The 20,253-nt window shown below is 45.6% G+C and overlaps 1 protein-coding gene across 1 annotated transcript in view; it reads left to right on the top strand.

Moving 5' to 3' along the window:
• Window positions 1–4,563, top strand: part of LOC119810276 (inhibitor of carbonic anhydrase) — a 39,134-nt gene extending 34,571 nt beyond the window's left edge. The window contains exons 14-17 of the mRNA XM_038323680.2: window positions 404–468; window positions 2,799–2,983; window positions 3,398–3,584; window positions 4,384–4,563. Of these exons, the coding sequence (XP_038179608.1) occupies window positions 404–468; window positions 2,799–2,983; window positions 3,398–3,584; window positions 4,384–4,418 (472 nt within the window). The 3' untranslated portion in view covers window positions 4,419–4,563. The remainder of the gene's footprint in view (window positions 1–403; window positions 469–2,798; window positions 2,984–3,397; window positions 3,585–4,383) is intronic.
• Window positions 4,564–20,253: the final 15,690 nt, after the last annotated feature.

Here is a 20,253-nt window from a genome sequence, read left to right as displayed (position 1 = left end):
ATTAAGGGTCAGTCCTGTCTAGAGATGTATGTCACTGTTGTCAGTTGAGTGACACATGAGTGCAATATGACTCCTTCACAGCTATGGTTCCACACTGATTGTAGCATCTCATGGTGCTGCCACACCATGTGGGTGTCTCCTTACATGTCTCTGTTAATGGGAGAACACAAGCACCCCATTTGGGGACAGTGGTGAGAATTTGAAACAAGGACCTGAATGGTGGATTTTACAAGTGCAAGTCGTTGAGCAGGTTCTGTCTTCCCATTGCTCTTGTCCTCTGCCACCCAAGGGCCCTGCAGGGGCTAGAGTTGCTTGTGTGGGAGTTGGGGAACCCGGGGAAGGGGTGTGACTCCCCCTTTTACTTCTGTTGATCCTCTTTGCTGACGTGGCCCTTGTTGTGCAGATGTCTGGTTGAGAAGGGGGACGTGGCCTTCATGAAGCACCCGACAGTTCTACAGAACACTGATGGTAGGTGCCTGCACTGGGCTTTCCTTCCCTGGAGTCTCCTTGGCAGAGTGGCTCCCCAAGACACAACTGGGGAAGTTTATAGCTAAACCTAGCAGGCCCCAGTGAATGGGTCCTAGCACTTTAAATTAATCTTGCATTTTAACTTACTTCCAATCTGTTCAGGCTTGGTGAGACTAGTTATCACCCTGGCCTTGACCCCAGATGACAAAACACACAGAGCCCATGGGCTGTGTGAGCATGTCTGACTCTCTGATGGACAGACATTCTTTTGATATTTCAGATCAAAGTTCAGACAGCTATCCATTTTGGAGAATATCTTGTGCTTCTCTCTGGCTTGCCTTTTTTTCACAGAAAAAAAATTTATTTATTTTTTATTTGTTTTTAATTTAATTGTTTATTTAATTCTTGTATGTGTGTGTGCCTATGTGAGTTTATGTGCACCACATGTGTGCAGGAGCCTGAAGAAGCTAGAGGCCATTGGATCCCCTGGAACTGGAGTTGCCTGATGTGGATGCTAAGAACTGAACTTAGGTCCTTGGAAGAGCAGTCTGCTTTTAACCCCTGAGAGCCATCTCTTCAGCCCCTGAGTGGATAGTTTTTTCTTCTTTTTCTTCTTCCTCCTCTTCTCCTCCTCCTCCTCCTCCTCTCCTCCTCCTCCTCCTCTCCTCCTCCTCCTCCTCCTCCTCCTCCTCCTCCTCCTCCTCCTCCTCTTCCTCTCTCTCCTTCCTTCCTTCCCCCTCCTTCTTCTCTCTCTCTCCTTCCTTCCTTTCTTCCTCTCTTTCTCTCTTTCCCCCTTCCCTCCCTCCCTCCTTTCTTTCTTTCTTTCTTTCTTTCTTTCTTTCTTTCTTTCTTTCTTTCTTTCTTTCTTTCTTTCTTTTGGAGACAGGATTTTTTTTTGCATCACCCTTGCTATTTTGAAACTCACTTTGTAGACCAGGCTGGCTTCAAACTTGAGGATCCACCTGCCTTTGCCTCTCAAGTGCCTGAATTAAAGATGTACACTATCACTGCCTGGCAACAGATTTAATTTTAACCTAGTCTAATTTATTGAATTTTCCTTTTTGATCAATATTCTCAGGACTGCTATTTTAATTTTTTATTCAGCTCTGGAGAATTTAACCAGGAATCTTGGGCATGCTAGCCACGTGCTCTAGGACTGGACGACAACCCAACATTTTGTTTGCTTATTGGTTGATGTTAAATTTTATATGTATGAATGTTTTACCTGCATGTATGTCTGTATACCGCAGGCATACCTGTTTATATGGCCAAAACAGAGGCCAAAAGGTGGCACCATATTCCCTGGAGTTGGAGTTACAGGCAGTTGTGAGCCACCATGTGGGTGCTGGGACTCAAACCCAGGTCCCCTGGCCCTTCATCTCTGAGACACCTCGCTAACCATTCATTATTATTTTTTGAAATTTTATTTGTTTGTTTGTTTGTTTGTTGTGTGCTTGTTCTGAGGTCAAAGGACAACTTCCTGGAGTCAGTTCTCTCTCTCTACTCTGTGGGCCCCAAGTATCAAATGTAGGTCCTCAGACTTGGCAGCAATTACCTCCCCTCCCCCGCAGCCATTTTACTGGTCCCAAGTATTTTCTTTTTAAGTTTTAGAAAGTATCTTGCTACATTGTCCAGGCTAGCTTTGAACTCATAACTCTTCTGCCGTAGGCTCCTAAGTCACTAGCGTAGTGGTCTGTCTGCACCACCCTTCCTTGTGAAGCCTCGTTTTAGGAAATGGGGACAAAGTGACTTGCCTCCAGGACTACTGAGAAGAGCACATAGGCTAAGTCACATAAAGCATGCTGTCCCTTCCTGCCCTCAACTCCACCTCTGGCTGTGAGTTTCTCCTTAGCTGTGTGATTCTGGGCAAGTCAAGTCCTGCCTGAGCTATTCTTGTCAAATGGGGTTGATCACTACACACACACACACACACACACACACACACACACGCTCGCGCACACACACACACAGATGCACACACATGCACACACACATGCACACAATCCCAGTGCTCCTTTATGCACTATCTAGCTGAATGACAAGCTCAGTATTGATGATGAGCAGCATTTCAGGTGGCAAAGCCAGGGGCTCGTGGTCACATTTCCTGTTCTGAGGTCGTTAATACCATGTTAATGCCTTAAGAAATCTTTGCCTTTAATGGAGAACTAAACAAGAAGGTTATGAGTTTGTATTGAATTTCTGTCTTCTTTTTTGTTTTATTTCTCTGTGTGGCATGACTTGCCGGGCACTGGTGGTGGCCATTCTCATTCCCCGTGAGGGCATCTGGACCAAAGCCGTAAGCTGTGGCTGACCCATCTTTTTCTCCCTAGGGAAGAACACTGAGTCTTGGGCTAAGGGTCTGAAACAGGAAGACTTTGAGCTGCTGTGTCTTGATGGTACCAGGAAGCCTGTGACGGAGGCTCAGAGCTGCCATCTGGCCAGAGTGCCAAACCATGCTGTGTTCTCCAGGAAAGATAAGGTTGACTTTGCTCGCAGAATACTCTTCAACCAACAGGTATGGGCACTGGTGCCTACTTCCTATGACTTGGGAGAGTGATCCAGACATCTGGGGAAGCACCTGGCACGGACTAGCTAAGTAGTGATGTATGGCCAGCTTTCTAATTATATGCCTTTACATACATCATTGCACATGTGATATTACTGTATCCATTTACAAATGAGCAAACTGAGGTTGACTCAGCTTAGCAAAGAATTCCCCTAAGTTTGCATAGCAAGGCAAAGATGAAGCCAGGATGCCAACCCACAGACCATGCTTTCTGTTACTACAGTATTTCCTAAACTGTTGTTGTGTCCTGGGGTTCTCCAAGGGCTGGAGCTGAGCAGTGTCGAAGCCTTTGGTCTACTAGACAGAGTTGACACCTCTCTGTTTTCTGGCACCCTCGGTTACTGTCTGTCTGACCCAATTCAGGAACTCTTTGGAAGAAATGGATTTGAAAAAATGATGTTCCAGATGTTTGACTCCTCAGCTAAGAACCTGCTGTTCAGTGATGACACGGAATGCTTGTCTAACCTTCAGAACAAGACAATGTATGAAACATACCTAGGACCACAGTACCTTACCCTGATGGACAACTTTAGACCGTGCCTGTCCTCTGGTAAGTAGAACGGACCACCAAGCAGACATAACACAAGGTTCAAAGTCAGTATGTTTATTATCAAGAACTCAGACGTGTCAAGTTCTCAGCTGGTACGGACAAGGGCGTGAAGAAGTGGAAACTTTCTCCTGGCCTTGCAGAAGGATTCAGTTACCATTGGGTCGATTCAGCTAGACAAGAGTGAAAGGCACAATCTATGAAATGCTAAATTGTCGGAAGGAGGCGAGAAGTGTTCCAGAACTTGAGACCATTTGGTAACAAAGGTCTTCTCATGTGTATTCGCACTTTTTCTATCAACTGGGGGCTTGGGGAAAGACACAAGCTGTATATACCACGGGACTGATCGAAGGACTGATGACAGACTGATTTCTGAATGTTTTAAATTAAATGCACAACATTAATAAAAAACAAATACAGCATGGTTAGCACTAAAGGCGTCTCGGTATACATATTTTAGATGGGATAGCTGTCTAAAAAGAAAGTAACTGGGAAAATAAAATTAAAACTGAGAGAATATAGTTACTGAGCATAATCCTGAATTTTTGTAGCATTATACTGTGTGCTAGAGATACTGAAAGCGGGAAGAAGGGGCAGTGCAGTATTCAAGCATAGACATTAGAACAGAGAGTGACGGTCTTCAATCATCTCAGTTAACCATGAGTTACTTTTAGAAGACAGAAGAGTTCCCGACATGTTTTCAAGAACTTTGCTCTTAAGAACACAGGACACTGGAGCAGAGAGGAGTGTGGGAAGCGCTGGCGGGGAATGATGGTCTTTTCTCTTGTGTCTTACTTCACAGAACTGCTGGACGCCTGCACGTTCCACAGCCGTTAACACCGTTCAGCTGGGGCCTCACAGGATCAGGGGTCCCGATGGATGACGGTTTTTCTCCATGTGGATGCGTGCTGACATCTTTATAACTCGATGTCGTAATTGGAGCAAAAGGAATTCAAGCGAATAAAAATATCTCCCCAGAAAAGCTTCACCGAATGTTCTTAGATTTGGGACAAATAAGACTTTTTAGATTAAATTTGAACTTCTAAGTTTAGTAGCTACTAAAACTTCTGTCTTACAAGCTGGTGAGATGCCTCTGGCGGTAAAGGCAGCGACCTGAGTTTGAGCTCTGGGGCCTGCCCAGTGGACGGAAACAATGGACTCCAACAAGCTGTCCTCTGACCTCCACATGGACGTAATGGCATGAGTGCGCGCGCGCGCGCGCACACACACACACACACACACACACACACACGACCACATCAGTGTGTTCAGCAGAGACAGCTTACATAATAACAAGAAGGGATAAGGAATGATCTTGTGTATTTCTAAAATGCGGTTTGGGGCTCTGGGAGATGGCTCGGTTGGTAAAGTGCTTGCTATACACGCGTGAGAACCTCAGCTTGGATCCCCAGCACTCATGTAAAGGGCTAGGTAGAGTGGTGTGTCCGTGCAATCCTAAGGCTGGGAAAACAAAAACAGGATCATCCCCGGGGTTCCCTGGGTGACCAGGCTAGCCGAATCGGTGAGCTTCAGGTTCAATGAAAGACCCTGTCTCAAAAAGTAAGGTGGAGAGTAAGAGAAGCTGACACTAGACATTGACCTCTGGTCTCCACACGCATGTGTACATACAGGCACATGCACCCCCCAGTATGCATACATAAAACATTATCTTTTGACATTTTAAATTAATGTCAAAAGCAATCAAAGTCTTAGTTAATGTTTCCTGAAAAATATTAAAATTATGGCAAACATTGTACCTGACTGCTTGTTCAGTCAACTTTCTAGAAAGTGTGATGCGCGAGACACTTGCTTCTTTTCGGTTCTTATCAGAAATGTCACCATCTCTAGTTATTTCTACAACGCCAGCTTGTGACAGCCTCTTAGCAAGTGTGAAATTGGAGCTAAGATTATCCGTTGCTAAAAGACAGATTTCCACAAGTGAGTGAAGGAGTGGCCAGAACATGATGCACCCTCCTTCACAAACAACTAAAAAGCAGGGGGAAAAATGCATGAAACAGCTCTTTGTGGTTGAACAATAACAGCGAGGGATTTGGAACCACGGAGGAAGGGAAACAAGAGCTGGGACGATGATGACCCGGCCTTCTGCCAGTCTGAAGTTTCTAGAAACAGAGATAGACATCTGAGTCAATGTGACCGGCATCAAGTGCCAGACAGGATGGAACTTTGCAGAGGAAATGTTCATGGCACACACTGTGGTGTCCTTGATGTACCTGCACTGGTATAGACTGAAATTAAAACCCAACACAGTACAGGGGACTCACAACACATGTCACTGCAGCCCTGGTTCAAAGCTGGTAGTTTTAACTTCATACATTATAGTGAAGATTCCTGGACCAGAAATTCACAAAATGGAGCTACAGTTCTGAGAAGCTACAGTCAAAGCCATGTCTAGTCTAGAGAGCTGGAAGGAAATGGTGGCTCCAAGACAAAGTCCTCCAAGTGTTTTCCTAGCTGCAGGGCTCCAGTCCGCAGGTCTTTATCTAGCCAGCTAGCCGGGAGATTTTCTTCTTCAACTCATTCTACTTTCAGAGATGATATATCCGTGGAATGCTATGGGGCCCTCCCTTCCCCAGCCTCGAATTCAGTCCCCAGAGAGGCAGCAGGAAAGTCTTGGGTTATGCAGGCGAGTTTTATGTCAACCTGACACAGGCTAGTCATTTGGAAAAGGGAACCTAAATTGGGGAAATGCTCCCTCCAGTTGGCTTGTGGACAAGCCTGTGGTACTTTTTCTTGACTTATGGTTGATGTGGGAGGCCCAGCTTACGGTTAGGGGTGTCACCTTTGGGCAGGTGGTCCTGGGTTCTGTAAGAAAGCAGGATGAGCTAGCCATGAGGAGCAAGCCAATAAGCACCACTCCTCCATGGGCTTTGCTCCAGTTCCTGCCTCCATGCTGATGCCTTGAATTCCTAGCCTGACTTCCTTTGATGATGGTCTTTGATGTGGAAGGGAAAGTGATGTAAACCCCTTTTTTCCCAAGCTGCTTTTAGTCATGGTGTCTTATCACAGCCATAGAAACCCTAACTCAGACAGGTTCAGGAAGTTTCTGGGGCAGAGGACTTATTCCTTCGGGGTCCTGTGCCATCTCCCTGAAGACTGTCCCAAAGGAAGCCATAGACACACCAATCCTTTATGCCAGGGGTTCTGGAAGATTCTCTTTCAGAGTTTCCCCTGCTACAAAATCTCCACGTTGTTCACCAAAGCTTTAGACACCATTGATTCTAATGACCTTCAATTTCTGTTACCATTTGCTCCACCTGGAAAGGCAACCTTGAAGTCCTACACGATGCAGAGCTGGGGCAAGATTTTGAGACTTTGGTCCAATTGGTGCCTTTTCCTGGCACTGGGAACTGAAGTCAAGGGTCTTCACCCCCTCCCAATCTCAAGATCTTGGCAAAAACAGCAGAGATTTTTGCACACCGAGGTCCTAATGAGCCCTACTGAGGATTACTAAAATGTATAGACTCTTGCCTCAGTCACACACACAGACACACGCACACACACACACACACACACACACACACACACACACACACACACCCCTTTGTCTACAGCTTCTGCATGTTAATAGTCCCAGTTCAGAGAATCTTCTGAGACTTCTCCCTTCTTTTGTCCTGGAAGAGAAGAGTGGAAACGGAGGCTTGTTAATTTATCTTAGGTGGCTGCTAACCTGCGAGACTGGTACGTTTTACTAAATTACACATACAGAGAAGTTATGTAGTACACGAAAGATGTATCAACGAGTATCATTCCTGACAACCAAAAAGATCAGGTTATCCAATTGTAGGAACCAATGGCTAAGCACCAATGGCTTGTAAGTCTGTGGATTTGTATAGGTCAGAGGCTTAATTCGGACATGCTGAGAAAGAAATTGGACTTCGGCCCTTTCTTTCCATGGAGAGTAGGGACATTAAACAACGCGCAGACCTTGGGAGCAACAGAGAGATCAGCACTGTGTTTGGTTTGGCCCTGGAGACACTGGACTCTGTTCAGGTCAGCTGGCTACCTGTCTGTAAGTCCACCTGAAAGCCCCGAGTCTTAACTTCTCTTGATGAAAACACAATGAGAATTAAATTCTGAAATAGACCTGGGGGAAAGCATGAATGGCACTTTCCAGGAACAAGACAAAGGGGACAGCTCGGGACGTCAGCCCAGTGTCCAGGTTCCAGTGTCCTTGCCCTACTGGGCAGCAGACCAGCTATATCCACCGCCTGGCCCCAGGAGGGTTTTTTTTTGTAATCTGTGAATTGAGGTTGTTATTCTGGGTGCTCTCTCATCCTGTGTCTTGCTAAGGGGCCCACTAATAATGGAAGGACTCATGATTGCTACACATCAGACAGAGCTGCATCTCAGTAGCAAGGTCAGTAGTTGTCATAACAACGAGGAAGATATTTGCATTTTCATTGCTAATGAGGTAATGGAGCTTAAAATTCAAAAGTCTGCCTGTTTTTTATACCTTGTTTGTAGACTAAATTTGAGGTAGCGTCTGTACATGTTTACTGCTCCGTGGGTGGCCCATGATAGGACCCAGTCCAGGTCAGGTGTATGGGTGGAACTCATGGGTGATTTGATTGCAGAAAAACCAACAAACCCCAACAAAATCTGTTTGATTTCTTCCAGCATGCACTGTCTAACAGCTAGTGATCATCTCCTTTGAAGGAATCTCTGAGAACAACGGGACCTGAGAGCTGGGTCCATGGGATGCAGAAACAGGCGGGTGGTTGTGAGTTTGAGGCCAGCCTGGTCTACAAAGTAAGGTCCAAGCCAGCTAGGGAGACACAGTGAGATCCTGTCCCCACAGAGCAAAACAAACAACAACAAAAACAATAAAAATAACCACTACCAACCAAATGGTACCTGAGGAGTGAGGTTCAGAAGACTTTGCCCACAGGACTTACCAGGGCTGTATGTATTGGACAGAGCGCAGACAAAAATAAGACCAGCAAATGTCTCAGCGTTTTATTAGATCAATTACTAATTTATATCCTGGGATCGGACCCTGCGGTCTCTGCAGTTACCTGTGCTCGCATGCATACCCTCTGTACCCTGCCACATAAGTGAAAGTAAAAATAAAATGTGGGGTGGGAGAGATGGCTTGGTGGTTAAGATTCTAGAAGACCTGAGTTTGATTCCTAGCACCCACACCAGACAGCTCGCTAATTTAGATCCTATAACTCTATTAAATAGGCCAAAGGGGGGAAAAAAACAACCGCACACAAAAAACAGGGTCTCATGTATTCCAGCCTAGCCTCAAACTTATTATACAGCTAAGGCTGGCTTTGGACTCCTGATCATCCTGTCTCTCCTTCCCAAGTGCTAGGATTACATGCGTGCACACTGAGGTGTCTGTGTTCTGCATGTACATGTGTGTGTCAGAGGTCAATGTTGGTTGTTTCCGTAAATCACTTTCCGCCTTATAGTTTTAAGACGGAGTCTCTCAATGGACTCGTAGTTCACCAATTCAGCTAGGCTGGCTGGCCAGCGAGGTCCAGCAATCCTTCTGCCTCTGCTTCCCCAGTGCTGGGAGTACAGGTGTGAGCAGGGATTAATTACAGGTGTGAGCGGGGATTAAAAGTGTGAGCTGGGGTTATAGGCGTGTGCTGGGATTACAGGTGTGGGCTGTTGCACAATTTAGTGACATTACCATGATGAGAAATGGATGTATGAGGACCTTCAGGGACTTGCTTAGTTCACTGTCTAATCTACAAGTCTTCACTTGTAGAAGTGAATGATCAAGAACTCTGACCTTAGTAGTGTGACAAAGGAGAGGGAGAACTGGATGGGACCGTCTCTTGTCCCTGTCTGGTCTTTTCCTCTGGGACCTCCTCCCATGTTTGAATAGCCCCCTTCTACTGGGGTCACATTGTGGAGGCCTTCTACAAATTAGGATCTGGACCCGACTCTACTCCGGCAAGCAAACTCCTCTATTTGAGGTTCTCCCTGTAAGAAATTCCAGACTCCTTGCTGTCTCATCTTCAGGCCCACTTCATGGTTCTCAGGATCTCCTGCCTTTCTTTCCAGGCTGAAGTTCCCTACTTTGTCCCCTGGGAGAGGGATCCCTGGAATCAGGGACTGAAGCAGTTTCTGTGATAGATGTCACCTGTTTTGCATCTCCTCCCCGAGCCTGCCCACGCGGTGGGACATTAACCCGTGGCCCTGGACTCTAATCTCATTTGTACAGTCCTGGAAAAAGGTATCTAGTAAACAGCCCGCCAGAGCAGGCCAGCATTCCTGCAGAACCGCCTCTGGTCAGGGACTCGTGTTCCTTTACACACGAGACCTCACGAAGTCCACTCAGTTCCAGGGTCAGCGACCTCTCTGGGTGTTGGTTTGGGGATTAGGGCTGGGCTGGGTTGAACCGAACATTGTACCGAATGAGGGAAGGAATTTTCTTAGCAGGTCCTCACTGGCAGAATGAGGTCTCAGGCATTCACAAACAGCCCTGGCCTCTCCCAGCTCACCACAGCAGGCTGAAGGAGTATGTGAAAAGGGCCTGCAGCTTTGCTCCACTGCAAGGTCCTCAGAGCCTCTGTTCGGATCTTCATCCTGAAACATAGTCTCTGTTCTTCACACTGTGTACCGTGAAGAAAATAAATAGCGCGTTGTCCCCTTCCTTTCCCCTTCTTTCTCTAGTTCTTTTTACTGGAAATAAACAACAACAAAAATAACAAAGATAGGTTCATTCTCTCCTTCTCCTCTCCCTGAGCGGCTGGGGAAGAGCATGAGAGTCTGCAGAGGCATTTGGAAGATAAGGATACTGACGATGAGCAGAAGCAACAAGGAAGGAGGTTGAAATGGGGAGACTGGGAGGACCAGTTCTCACTGATAGGAAGGGGAGACAACTAGAATCGCATAAGCTCTCACTGCGCTGAAGGAGAGAAGAAAACTAGAGTATATGCTAACTATATAATATATGTTAACTGGGACCAGTCAGTCAGTGTGAACTCAGGGTCATCAGAGAGGAAGATAGAAAGAGTGAGAAAGCACATACACACAGAGGGGATGCAAAATAGGTACAGATATATGTGCGGCAAGCACATGTACACACAAACACATACATACATATCCATGTGCATCCTAGCTCTGTGTGCAGAAGAGTCTTGGTGTTAACGACATGGCAACAGCAGATACACAGAATGCCCTTCTGAACACCGTTCGTTCCCCTCTACAAGGCCACGTCCGTGGAGCCTTTTATTTCCAGAAACACAAACCCTAGAGATGGCGCAGAGAAAACACAAGGCATATTTGAATGATGGGGCTTTTTAGAGCACACAGCTGCTGTAGGCATTAGAAGAGATATAATAAGGGCTGATGAAATGACTTGGTGAGTGAAGGAACTTGTCACTAGACCAGACGACCTGAGCTCAGCCCAGGAATACCCCACACATGTGACATGGCACATGGGTGCTCACAGAAATACACATGCAGGCCCCAAATTAATAAATAAGTATAAGCAACACGAATGCCTGTTGAAAATTAAAGAAAGTGCATAGCGACATTCTGGGTTATAGCCTACTATATAAAATAGGAATCCATGAGTCCTCGCTGATCTAAATGATAGCAGGATAAATATGTGAAGAAGGGGAGGATTTTCCTTACTTTAGGCTGCTAATCAAAAAATATTGAGGGGAGGAGAGGACCAGAGAATCAACACTTGGTAACCAGTGCAATACTAACTCATGCTGGCAAGAATCACTAATGGGGGCTGGAGAGATGGAGCAGTTAAGAGAGCTGGCTGATCTTCCAGAAGACCCAGGTTCAAATCCAGCACCCACATGGCAGCTCACAACTGTCTGTAACTCCAATTTCAGGGGATCTGATGCCTTCACACCAATGCACATAAAGTTAAAATTATAAATTAAAAAAAAAGAATCACTAATGAATGGTGAGACCCAAGGGCAAAAGTCTTAGAGGGAGAAAAACAAAGCATGAAACACTTTCAAAGTATCTCTTTGCAGCCTTCTTACTAATAGAAAATCGGAAAACCAGGGAGCTGCAGTGGCAACGCCTACCAGACACCATCACCCACAAACAGTTAACAGCACAGCAAGGTAACAATCACCATAGTAGCCTGTGCCATGCGATACAATGTCACCTCTTTGAGGTCACTGCCAACATCAGAAAATCAAAGTCTCCTGATGAGGTAATCCCAGAAAAACCCAAGTCAAGGGACTTTCCCCAAAATAGCTGTCAAATACAAAAGATTACACTAAATCCCATCACCATGACACAGATCAGCCAAATCCAGAACACTGGAAATTCCACAGGACAAAGATCCAGTTTCTTTGACAAGTAAACAGCATAAAATGTAGGCAATCATCTTAGAGCAAAAGAATCAGGAAATAATAGACCCCATATAGCATGTGGATCTCAGCAGACCCCATGTAACATAACGTGTAGATCTCAGCAGACCCCATGTAACATAACGTGTAGATCTCAGCAGACCCCATGTAACATAACATGTGGATCTCAGCAGACACCATGTAGCATGGGGATCTCAATAAACCCCACATAGCATGGGGACCTCAAGAGACCCCACATAGCATGGGGATCTCAACAGACCCCACGCAGCATGGGGATCTCAACAGACCCCACGTAGCATGAAGCTCTCAAGAAGGATCTACTGTGAGCACCTAGCTTATTTTTCTTGTAGATCCACACAGGAATTTGTATACTGACAATTAGTAAGGGGCCTGAAGGCAGCTCAGCAGCTAAGAGATCTTCCTTTCATGTCAGACAGCCAGAGTACCTCAAAACCTGCAGTAGGAGGAGAGAAACACCTCTAAAACTTGTCCTCTGACCTCCATGCTTGCAAGCAAGTGTATGTACACACATGCAAACACAAATAACAAATAATTAAATAAAACTTATTTTGGATATTAGTAAATAGATTAGGCAATACAGAATAATTATTAATTTCTATAGATATATCAGTATTGTTATGTAAAAATTCCTATGTGTTAAAGATAGATTGCATACTGGGGGAACTATGATAATTGTCACTTCAGAAAAAAGGGAGGGAGGGAGTGATGGAGGGAGGGAGAGGAGGGGTGAAACGGGTGAAATTAAATCGACAGAATACTGAGCTTTGTTGAAACTGGGGATTGTCTGTGGGCGCTTACTATGTTATTGATTCCTTCTGTGTCTGTTTGAAAGCTCTCATATGAAGGAAGGAGGAGAGAAGTATCTGAAAGAAACTTTAGAGCACAGAAGTAAAATCAAAAGCTTATTCCACTTCTTAGTACAGGACATTGGGGTGAGACTAGTGCTTATCTGTTGTGGCAATGTGTAGGCACACACCCTTGAGACTGTGACTGAATGAACCCCACAACAACAATAGACACAATAGCATGGATGAGGGAAAGCCCGCAAGAACTCAGCCTTATACAAAGAGCTACAGGTGGCTAAGGAATGCTGAGAGCAGGAGAAATGCTCTTCCCCAGGGAAGAGCACAGCAATCGGTTACCAACCGCCAAATACTCTGGTATTTGTATGTATTACTTACATACATGCAAGTAATATACAGACTGAACAGGCTGCATCTATGTGTTTAAGGATGTACGTGAATAAACATATATGTTATGTAACAATAATTAATGAAAAAAGAGGCCATGAATTTGAAAGAGAGCAAGGAAGGGCGTACTGGAAGGTTTGGGGGGAGGAAAGGGAAGGGAGAAATGATAGAATCTCAAAAAGTATACAAAATGTTCTTTTTTAGAAAGAACGTGGTTTATTGTGTCATTTCTTTTAGTGCCATTAGTCCAAGATCATTCTAAAAACACATTTATGTAATTATACGCACAATCTACACCCAATTTCAACAACTTCATGATTCTACTAATTATCTTGGTGCAGGGTTGGGCAAGAAGGTCAGAAAAATCAAACGTAATCTATTCTTAGCTTTTGTGCCTTGCCTTGCACAACCAACGAATGCATGGAGACTTTTGTATTTGTATGTGAACTGTAGAAACGTATTGTCAATTTATACCAAAAATATACAGTCATGCCTTAGGAATTTGATTGGGAGTATTTAGAGTACTAGAATCCATAAATCATTTTAAAGTAATATCTTTTATTTATTATTTGGCAGTATCATACATGTATACCATGTATCTTGATCATAGCAACCCCCAGCTCCTCACTCCCACTCCCCCGCACACCACACCCAATATAGTCCCCTCTCACGGTCCCCTGCACGCCTTCTCCTTCTTTATTATTAGTTTTCCTAATTCACTCAGCCTAACTAGTGTTGCCTGTCATGAAATTGGCTGATGTTTTTGAATTGATCTCACGCACGTTGCACACAGGTACCCACAGTTTCAGTGAACTCATGAGTCCAACAGCCATGTCATGTCCAGAAAACAGTAGTTCATAGTGCTCCTCCCCATCCATTGTCTCTTATCGTCTTTCTGCCCTGCCTTGGCCATGCTCCCTAAGTCTTGGGGGAAGAGGATTGATATAAATTTCACATTTAGGGTTGAACACTCAGCAGTCCCTTCTTTTCAGGCCTTTAACCAATCATGAGTCTCTGCATTAACTGCTGCCCATTGCACAAAGAGGCTTTTCTGGCCCAAGTTGCGAGCAGCACTAACCTATGGGGATAAACCAATATTTAGAAGGCAGTGTTTTGTTTTTTAATTTTTAAAATTTCATTAGTTCATTCATTCATCCCTTGTGTGTGTGCATGCACATTCCAGGTCTTGCCTGTGATGGTCAGGGCACAACCTGTGGGAGTTGGCTCTCTCCTTCTACCAGTTGCATCTTGGGGATCAAACTTAGGTTGTCAGGTTTGGCGGCAGGCACCTTTGATTGCTGAACCATCTCACAGGCCTTAAAGGGCAGTCTGACATGTTCATTTAGGAAACCAACGGTAGTACAGTCCTCACTGTAGTCTACAATCTTCTGAACTTTTAACCAGGTTTTTAATATGAAGAATGAATCTCCTTCTGGGAGGTCTCGATCCAATCAGGAAGCAGCTTGTTACCACCATAGCGTTAATGTTGCTATTGCACCAGTAGCATGCCTGGCAGAGCCTGGCAGGTCACTACTGGGGCATGCAGGGTTCACCTCTAGACAATACACATCAATGACTTTTCTCCTCCGGTACCCTCCAGCACTATAAAAGCTGGCCAGCAGGAAGGAAGTTTGCAGGTCGGTTCCAGTGTGGTTTCTCTATGTCCCGAACCAATTTTCAGCAGCAGGGTCTTAGCATCTAGCTATGGTGTACAACCAAAACCATGGCAATAGCCCTTGTGGTTTTGAGGGCCTTTTTGACCAAATCATTCATACAGAGGGATCCACATTTGGTACTAAGATCTTTGTTTAATAACATATGTCTTCTGGCAAGAAGCATTGAACACCTAAGCAGGGTGTCTGCATTCAAACTCCTTAAAAAAGTTATGAGTTTTAATTAGCTTATTTTAATTCGCTTACAAAGTAGTGGGTGTCCACAGAGCTTTGCATCCACCTTGAGTTTTAGTTACCCAGCGCTTCCTCCTAGCTCCTATCCTCACCTACACCTGATTAAGCCTCTAACTCCCAGCGGGCCCCACCCCTCTCATCAGCAAATCAGTGTGGAGAGAGTGGAGACCTTCACAGTGCTGGCGCTTCTACTCCACATGCAGGGCATAGTTCCCACTAACCTCAAGTTTTATTTCCTCAATAATATTTAATCATGCCGGGCGGCGGTGGCGCATGCCTTTAATCCCAGCACTCGGGAGGCAGAGGCAGGCGGATCTCTGTGAGTTCGAGAGCAGCCTGGTCTACAAGAGCTAGTTCCAGGACAGGTTCCAAAGCTACAGAGAAACCCTGTCTCGAAAAAAACCTAAAAAAAAATAATAATATTTAATCATTCAGTCAGCGACAATCCAGATGTCTTTGTTCACAAGCATTTGTTTTTCTTTAAGGTAGACGCCTTTGCTTTTTAGACTTTGTATATAGAAATGAGTTAGTTTTGTATAATTTGCCATGCATTCTGATCCTTTTTAGCCCATTTATCCTACAATACAAAATAAATTTATGAGAATTTTATGTGTAAGCAGTTAAGCCATATATCAAGATAAGAGGTTTATTGTTTGCTTGTTTGTTTTTTTTTTCAGTCATTTTGCTTCCCATTTCTCTTCCTTGCCTAGAGATCCGGCCCAGACCTCCAGCTGACATGCTGAGGGCAGATGGTAGCAGTGGGTGTTTTAGTATCCTTCTTGCTCTGGAAGAGAAAGGTTTCATCTCACATTCCACCCTGAAGCAGGATATCTGCAGATCTTTATCAAATCGAGGAGCAAGCTTGCTAAGAACTGTCATTATGTATGGATGTTGAACTGTATCAAATGATGTTCTGATACTGATAGATGTGGTCATTAATTTCATCCTCTACTATATTGATTTACCCAGGTATATTAATTGATACTTCAAAAGATAATTTGCATTCCTGGATAAATCAAACTGAGTGTTTATTATCCCTCGTGTATTTTAGTGGATCCTATTTGTGATTTTTTTTTTTTGAGATGTTCCCCTGTCACCCAGAATGGCCTGGTACTAATTATGAAGTCAAAGTTAACTTTAAATTTCTGTTTCTGCTGCCTCCACTTTGTGAGGAGTGGGTTTCCTGGTGTGTGTCCAAGCCCACATTATGCAGTGATATCAAATCCAGGGCCTCATGCATACTAGGTAAGCACCTGACTGATAACCAAGCCTCTTCCCAGGCCTGTTTGTGAATTTCCCTTTTTCATCAGATTTTTGCATCTTTGCTCATAGTAGATAGTTTGTGTTTGTCATGATGTCTTTATAGATTTTTTTCCTTTCAAAGTCTATATTCCGTTCTCAAAACATTACCGGGACTTGCCTAGACTTGGTTCTCAGAAGGAGTGTGCAAGACTGTGGTGGTTTTTTTTTTTTTTAAGTGCTGGACTGAATTAGAAGTCCACCGGGTCATGGACTGCTACTGTTTACGAGCAGATTATTTTTGTGGTCTCTGGTGTGAAGAGAATAAAAACCTTCCATTGTTCTAGGAATACGGAGAGGGAAGATAAACAGAGGGAAGAAGAGACAGGGAGGAGGTGCCACATACCACATCCCAATGCCAGCTTCCCATGAGGCGCCTGCCCCAGTTCCTTCCTTCCTGGCAAACTTTCCCTGACCCAGCAGGCTGGCAATGACTGGCCTTGTGGTTTTCACTGTGCAGGCTTCCAGGTTACTCCCTCCCCAAGACGACCCAGTCCCAAGATTTCAGAGAAGGAAGGCTCTGGCTTGGTCAGAGGACACTGTTCCAGTGGGGTGTGTGGAGAGATGAGCTGGGGCTGGAGGGGGGGCATGGGGAGGAATGCTTGAGGCAGACAGAAGCTCTTTGTTTGCTCAGTTTCTATGAAAATTGGGTAACCTTTGTAAACAGCAAATATTGGTCCAGAGGTCCACTGCCTTCCTGCCCACCCCCATCTGGGCAACACCCCAAACTCCCCTGCACGTACACACAACTTCAGTTTTTTTCTCCCTGAAAGCCTGCTCTGTGGTTGAAATGTAAGAGTTTTACTCTGTTTGTAGTACATAATTTGGGTCACAAGCAGGTTGGGCTGAAACTAGCAGTCCCCTTTAACCCATCTCTCAAGCTCTCTCCCTCTCCTCTCTTCTTTTTCTTGCCCTTTTTAAATAGAGAGATCAAATATTAAGAAAGCAGCTATGGCCTAGAGAAGGCTAGCTAGCATTAGGAGATCTGAGGTCTGCTCCCAAGGTCTATGAACAAGGAGCCTCTTTTTAACAGACTGTGACTGGAAACATCATGGATGCTGGCTTCATCTGTAGGGTTGTTAATCAACACTACAGACCCACTTGCCCCAGAGCAGGGCCTGGAACATGCAAGGGGCTAACACATTGCTTTCCATCTGACTAGGCCTAACCCAGACAGCCCCATCTGAGAGCCTGTAGTCCAGCACGCATTCCTTTCCAAGGCTGACCCGAGAGAGTTGGCAGCAGAGGTGGGGTGAGGTGGGGGAAATGCCTGTGTGAAAAAGGCAGGACTGGAGTCCACCCATGTCTGTCACCTCCTCAGTGTGACCACAGGTGAGCCTTTTTGGCCTCCATATGTCCTGCTTTGCTGGAAGGAGCTGTGTCCCTGGTTGATGAGTTAACATACAGTCTGTCTGATTTTGTATCTCGGCATTACCTCTGACCTTGGGCAAGACCCTTCCCCTCTGGTGTCCTTGTCCCATCTAGATGGAGATTCTCAAGCACCAATACCAGGGCCTGTAGTAAGAGGTCACCGAATCCCACCTCCAAAAGTCTCAGCCATTGTTAAGGTGTTCAAGGGAACAATGCATGTCGGGAGGGTCTCCAGTAGAGAATTAAAAACATCAATGAGGGATACAGATACAGGTAGCTGGGGCCACCAAGAACACAGAGCACTGTGATGCCAATTTCTCATCCTCCCACACTGTACAGACATACATAGACCTGGGCACCCAATATAACCATGGCTGTGTTCGCATGAACACCCCCCAAACAGCCTTTGTCCTGCCTACCCTCTGAAGAATGACAGACACAGGGATGCTTCTGAGCAAGAACCAATGGCCTGGACCTCTCTGCCAGGTATGTGTGGATGACATGGTCGCTGTAGGTACCAATGTCACACAGGAATCTTCTCCATGTCCTGTGCACCTCTCTGGGCTTGGGCTCAGAGGAGCCCTCTGAAGCAGGGCCTCACGTCGGCTGGTCTGGCTAGGACCCAGGGAGACCAGAGACTTGGCTAAGGCAAGGCTGCAAGCCTACGGCTGGAGGAGTAGCTTGAGGTGGGCTCATTCTGTGTGCACAGGAAAGGACGAGGGAGGGATAGTCATTTTCTGTGTCTTCCATGCCCTGCTCTGAGCAGCCCTGAGTTTGTGTCATATGTTCAACACCTCACGGTTCCCCTTCCTGCTTCCTGGCATCAGCTGCAAGTGTACCTGTTGCTCTGCTGGGTATCTCCTGTCCCCCCACCCCCATCTTCATGCCCCTACCTCCAGGTGTTAAAGGAATTCAGACTACATCCTAATGCCTGCTGTGGGTGGTGGTGGGAATATGACCTTCCTGCAAAGGGAGCCATGAGAGAGGGTCAGGGGATGGAACCCAGAGCAGCAGGGGCTTCCCTTCCTCGTTAGTGCTGCACTAATGGTTGCATTAGTGATGCATCATTTGCCTCATGTCCCTGCTAAAACCCTTGTTAAATCAATGGTCTCTAAAGCAGCTGGTGTGTAACTCCTTTCTACAGGAGACCATCAACTGGCTTAGGGATAGCTATTGCTATTGCAGAAGGTGAACAAATCAGCAGTGGGGCTCAGTGTGGGAGTTGGCCTTGTCTCCTCACATGGGTCCATAGGCTGGACCTGTGTCTGGAGCCTCTGAGGTGTCCTGAGGGAAGATGGGGATCCTCTCGACAACGACTAGGCAAGGGAGAGGAGTGCTGGACACCTGTGGCACCCTATTCCTGTCTTTTGCTTTTGACATCTTCATTTCCATGTTTAGGGCTTTTGTGTGTCCAGTTCCATGAGTGTTAGAACATTTGACCTTTGGGCTTGTAAGACTGCTCAGCAGGCCACACAGACTTCAACCTGGCCACTTGAATTTAATCTCCAGAACTTCCGTGGTAGACGGACAGAACTGACTCCTGAAGGTTGTCCTTTGACCTATGCACTGTGACATATGACAGAAGTGTGCCTGTGCTTGGACACACATATATATGTACACAATAAGTAAAGGAAGAAAATATGACTTTCTCTCTAACCCTCATAAGACACACAGGTGCCTTTAAACCATTCCCGTCAGAGACTGGAATCACACTGGGGAAAGCCGCCTGTCTGTGTTCCTAATAACCACTGCACACAACCAAAGCAGCCAGATTAGCTTGTTGTCTGGGCCTGGCATGAGCTCTCCATCAGCTAAAATATGAAGCAGACTCACATCACTTGCCCATTCCTGGTGGAGAGGTCAGGCTACTGGTTCTTGCACAGGAGAAGGATAACAACAGAATCCCAAGTCCGACATTCTTCCGAGGGGTCGGCAGGACAAGGCTAGCTATGGGGAGGGACATGATGCATGGCCCAGGCCTGTGTATGTCTACAGGGGTGTGCGGAGGTGACAGGTTGGCATCACAGTGTCTGTACCTGTGTCCTCAGTTACGTGTTTATCCTGTACCAGAGACCCTCTGGACATTCATGGTTCCCATGAACATTGTGACAATGGCTGAGACTTGCTGAGAGCGTTACTGGGCTCTTCCCACAGCCTGACATTGGTACTTTAATCTTACAGACTTGACAAGGAAACAGAGTGGACAACATCTTGATTAAATTGATTTTGAAAACCCCAAATTCTCTTAATGATTCTGAAATCCGAGCCGACATTGTGCCCATAGTTCCTTGACCTTTTCCTGGGTGTACCTTGTGTGCTGAAATAGTACACGAGGTAATATACCCAGAGGAACATTTTCAAATGCCTATTTTATTTTTACCTCATCGTTTCATAATTTTCCAACCCATGTGCAGGGTTGAAATGCACAATTATAGTTATCGTGAAAATAGTACATATGGAGGGTGCAAGCACAATGTTTTTGTGATAAAACCATGCAATCAAAGCAGTTTGATGATTACTTAATCAGAGGAGACTCGGTATGGGCAGGAAGCATCCTCCCGGG

The sequence above is a fragment of the Arvicola amphibius genome, chromosome 3 (genome assembly GCF_903992535.2).
Source record: "Arvicola amphibius chromosome 3, mArvAmp1.2, whole genome shotgun sequence".
In the NCBI taxonomy this organism is placed as follows: Eukaryota; Metazoa; Chordata; class Mammalia; order Rodentia; family Cricetidae; genus Arvicola; species Arvicola amphibius.
Note: the sequence above shows the minus strand (reverse complement) of the source record. Positions and strands in the feature narration are given on the sequence as shown.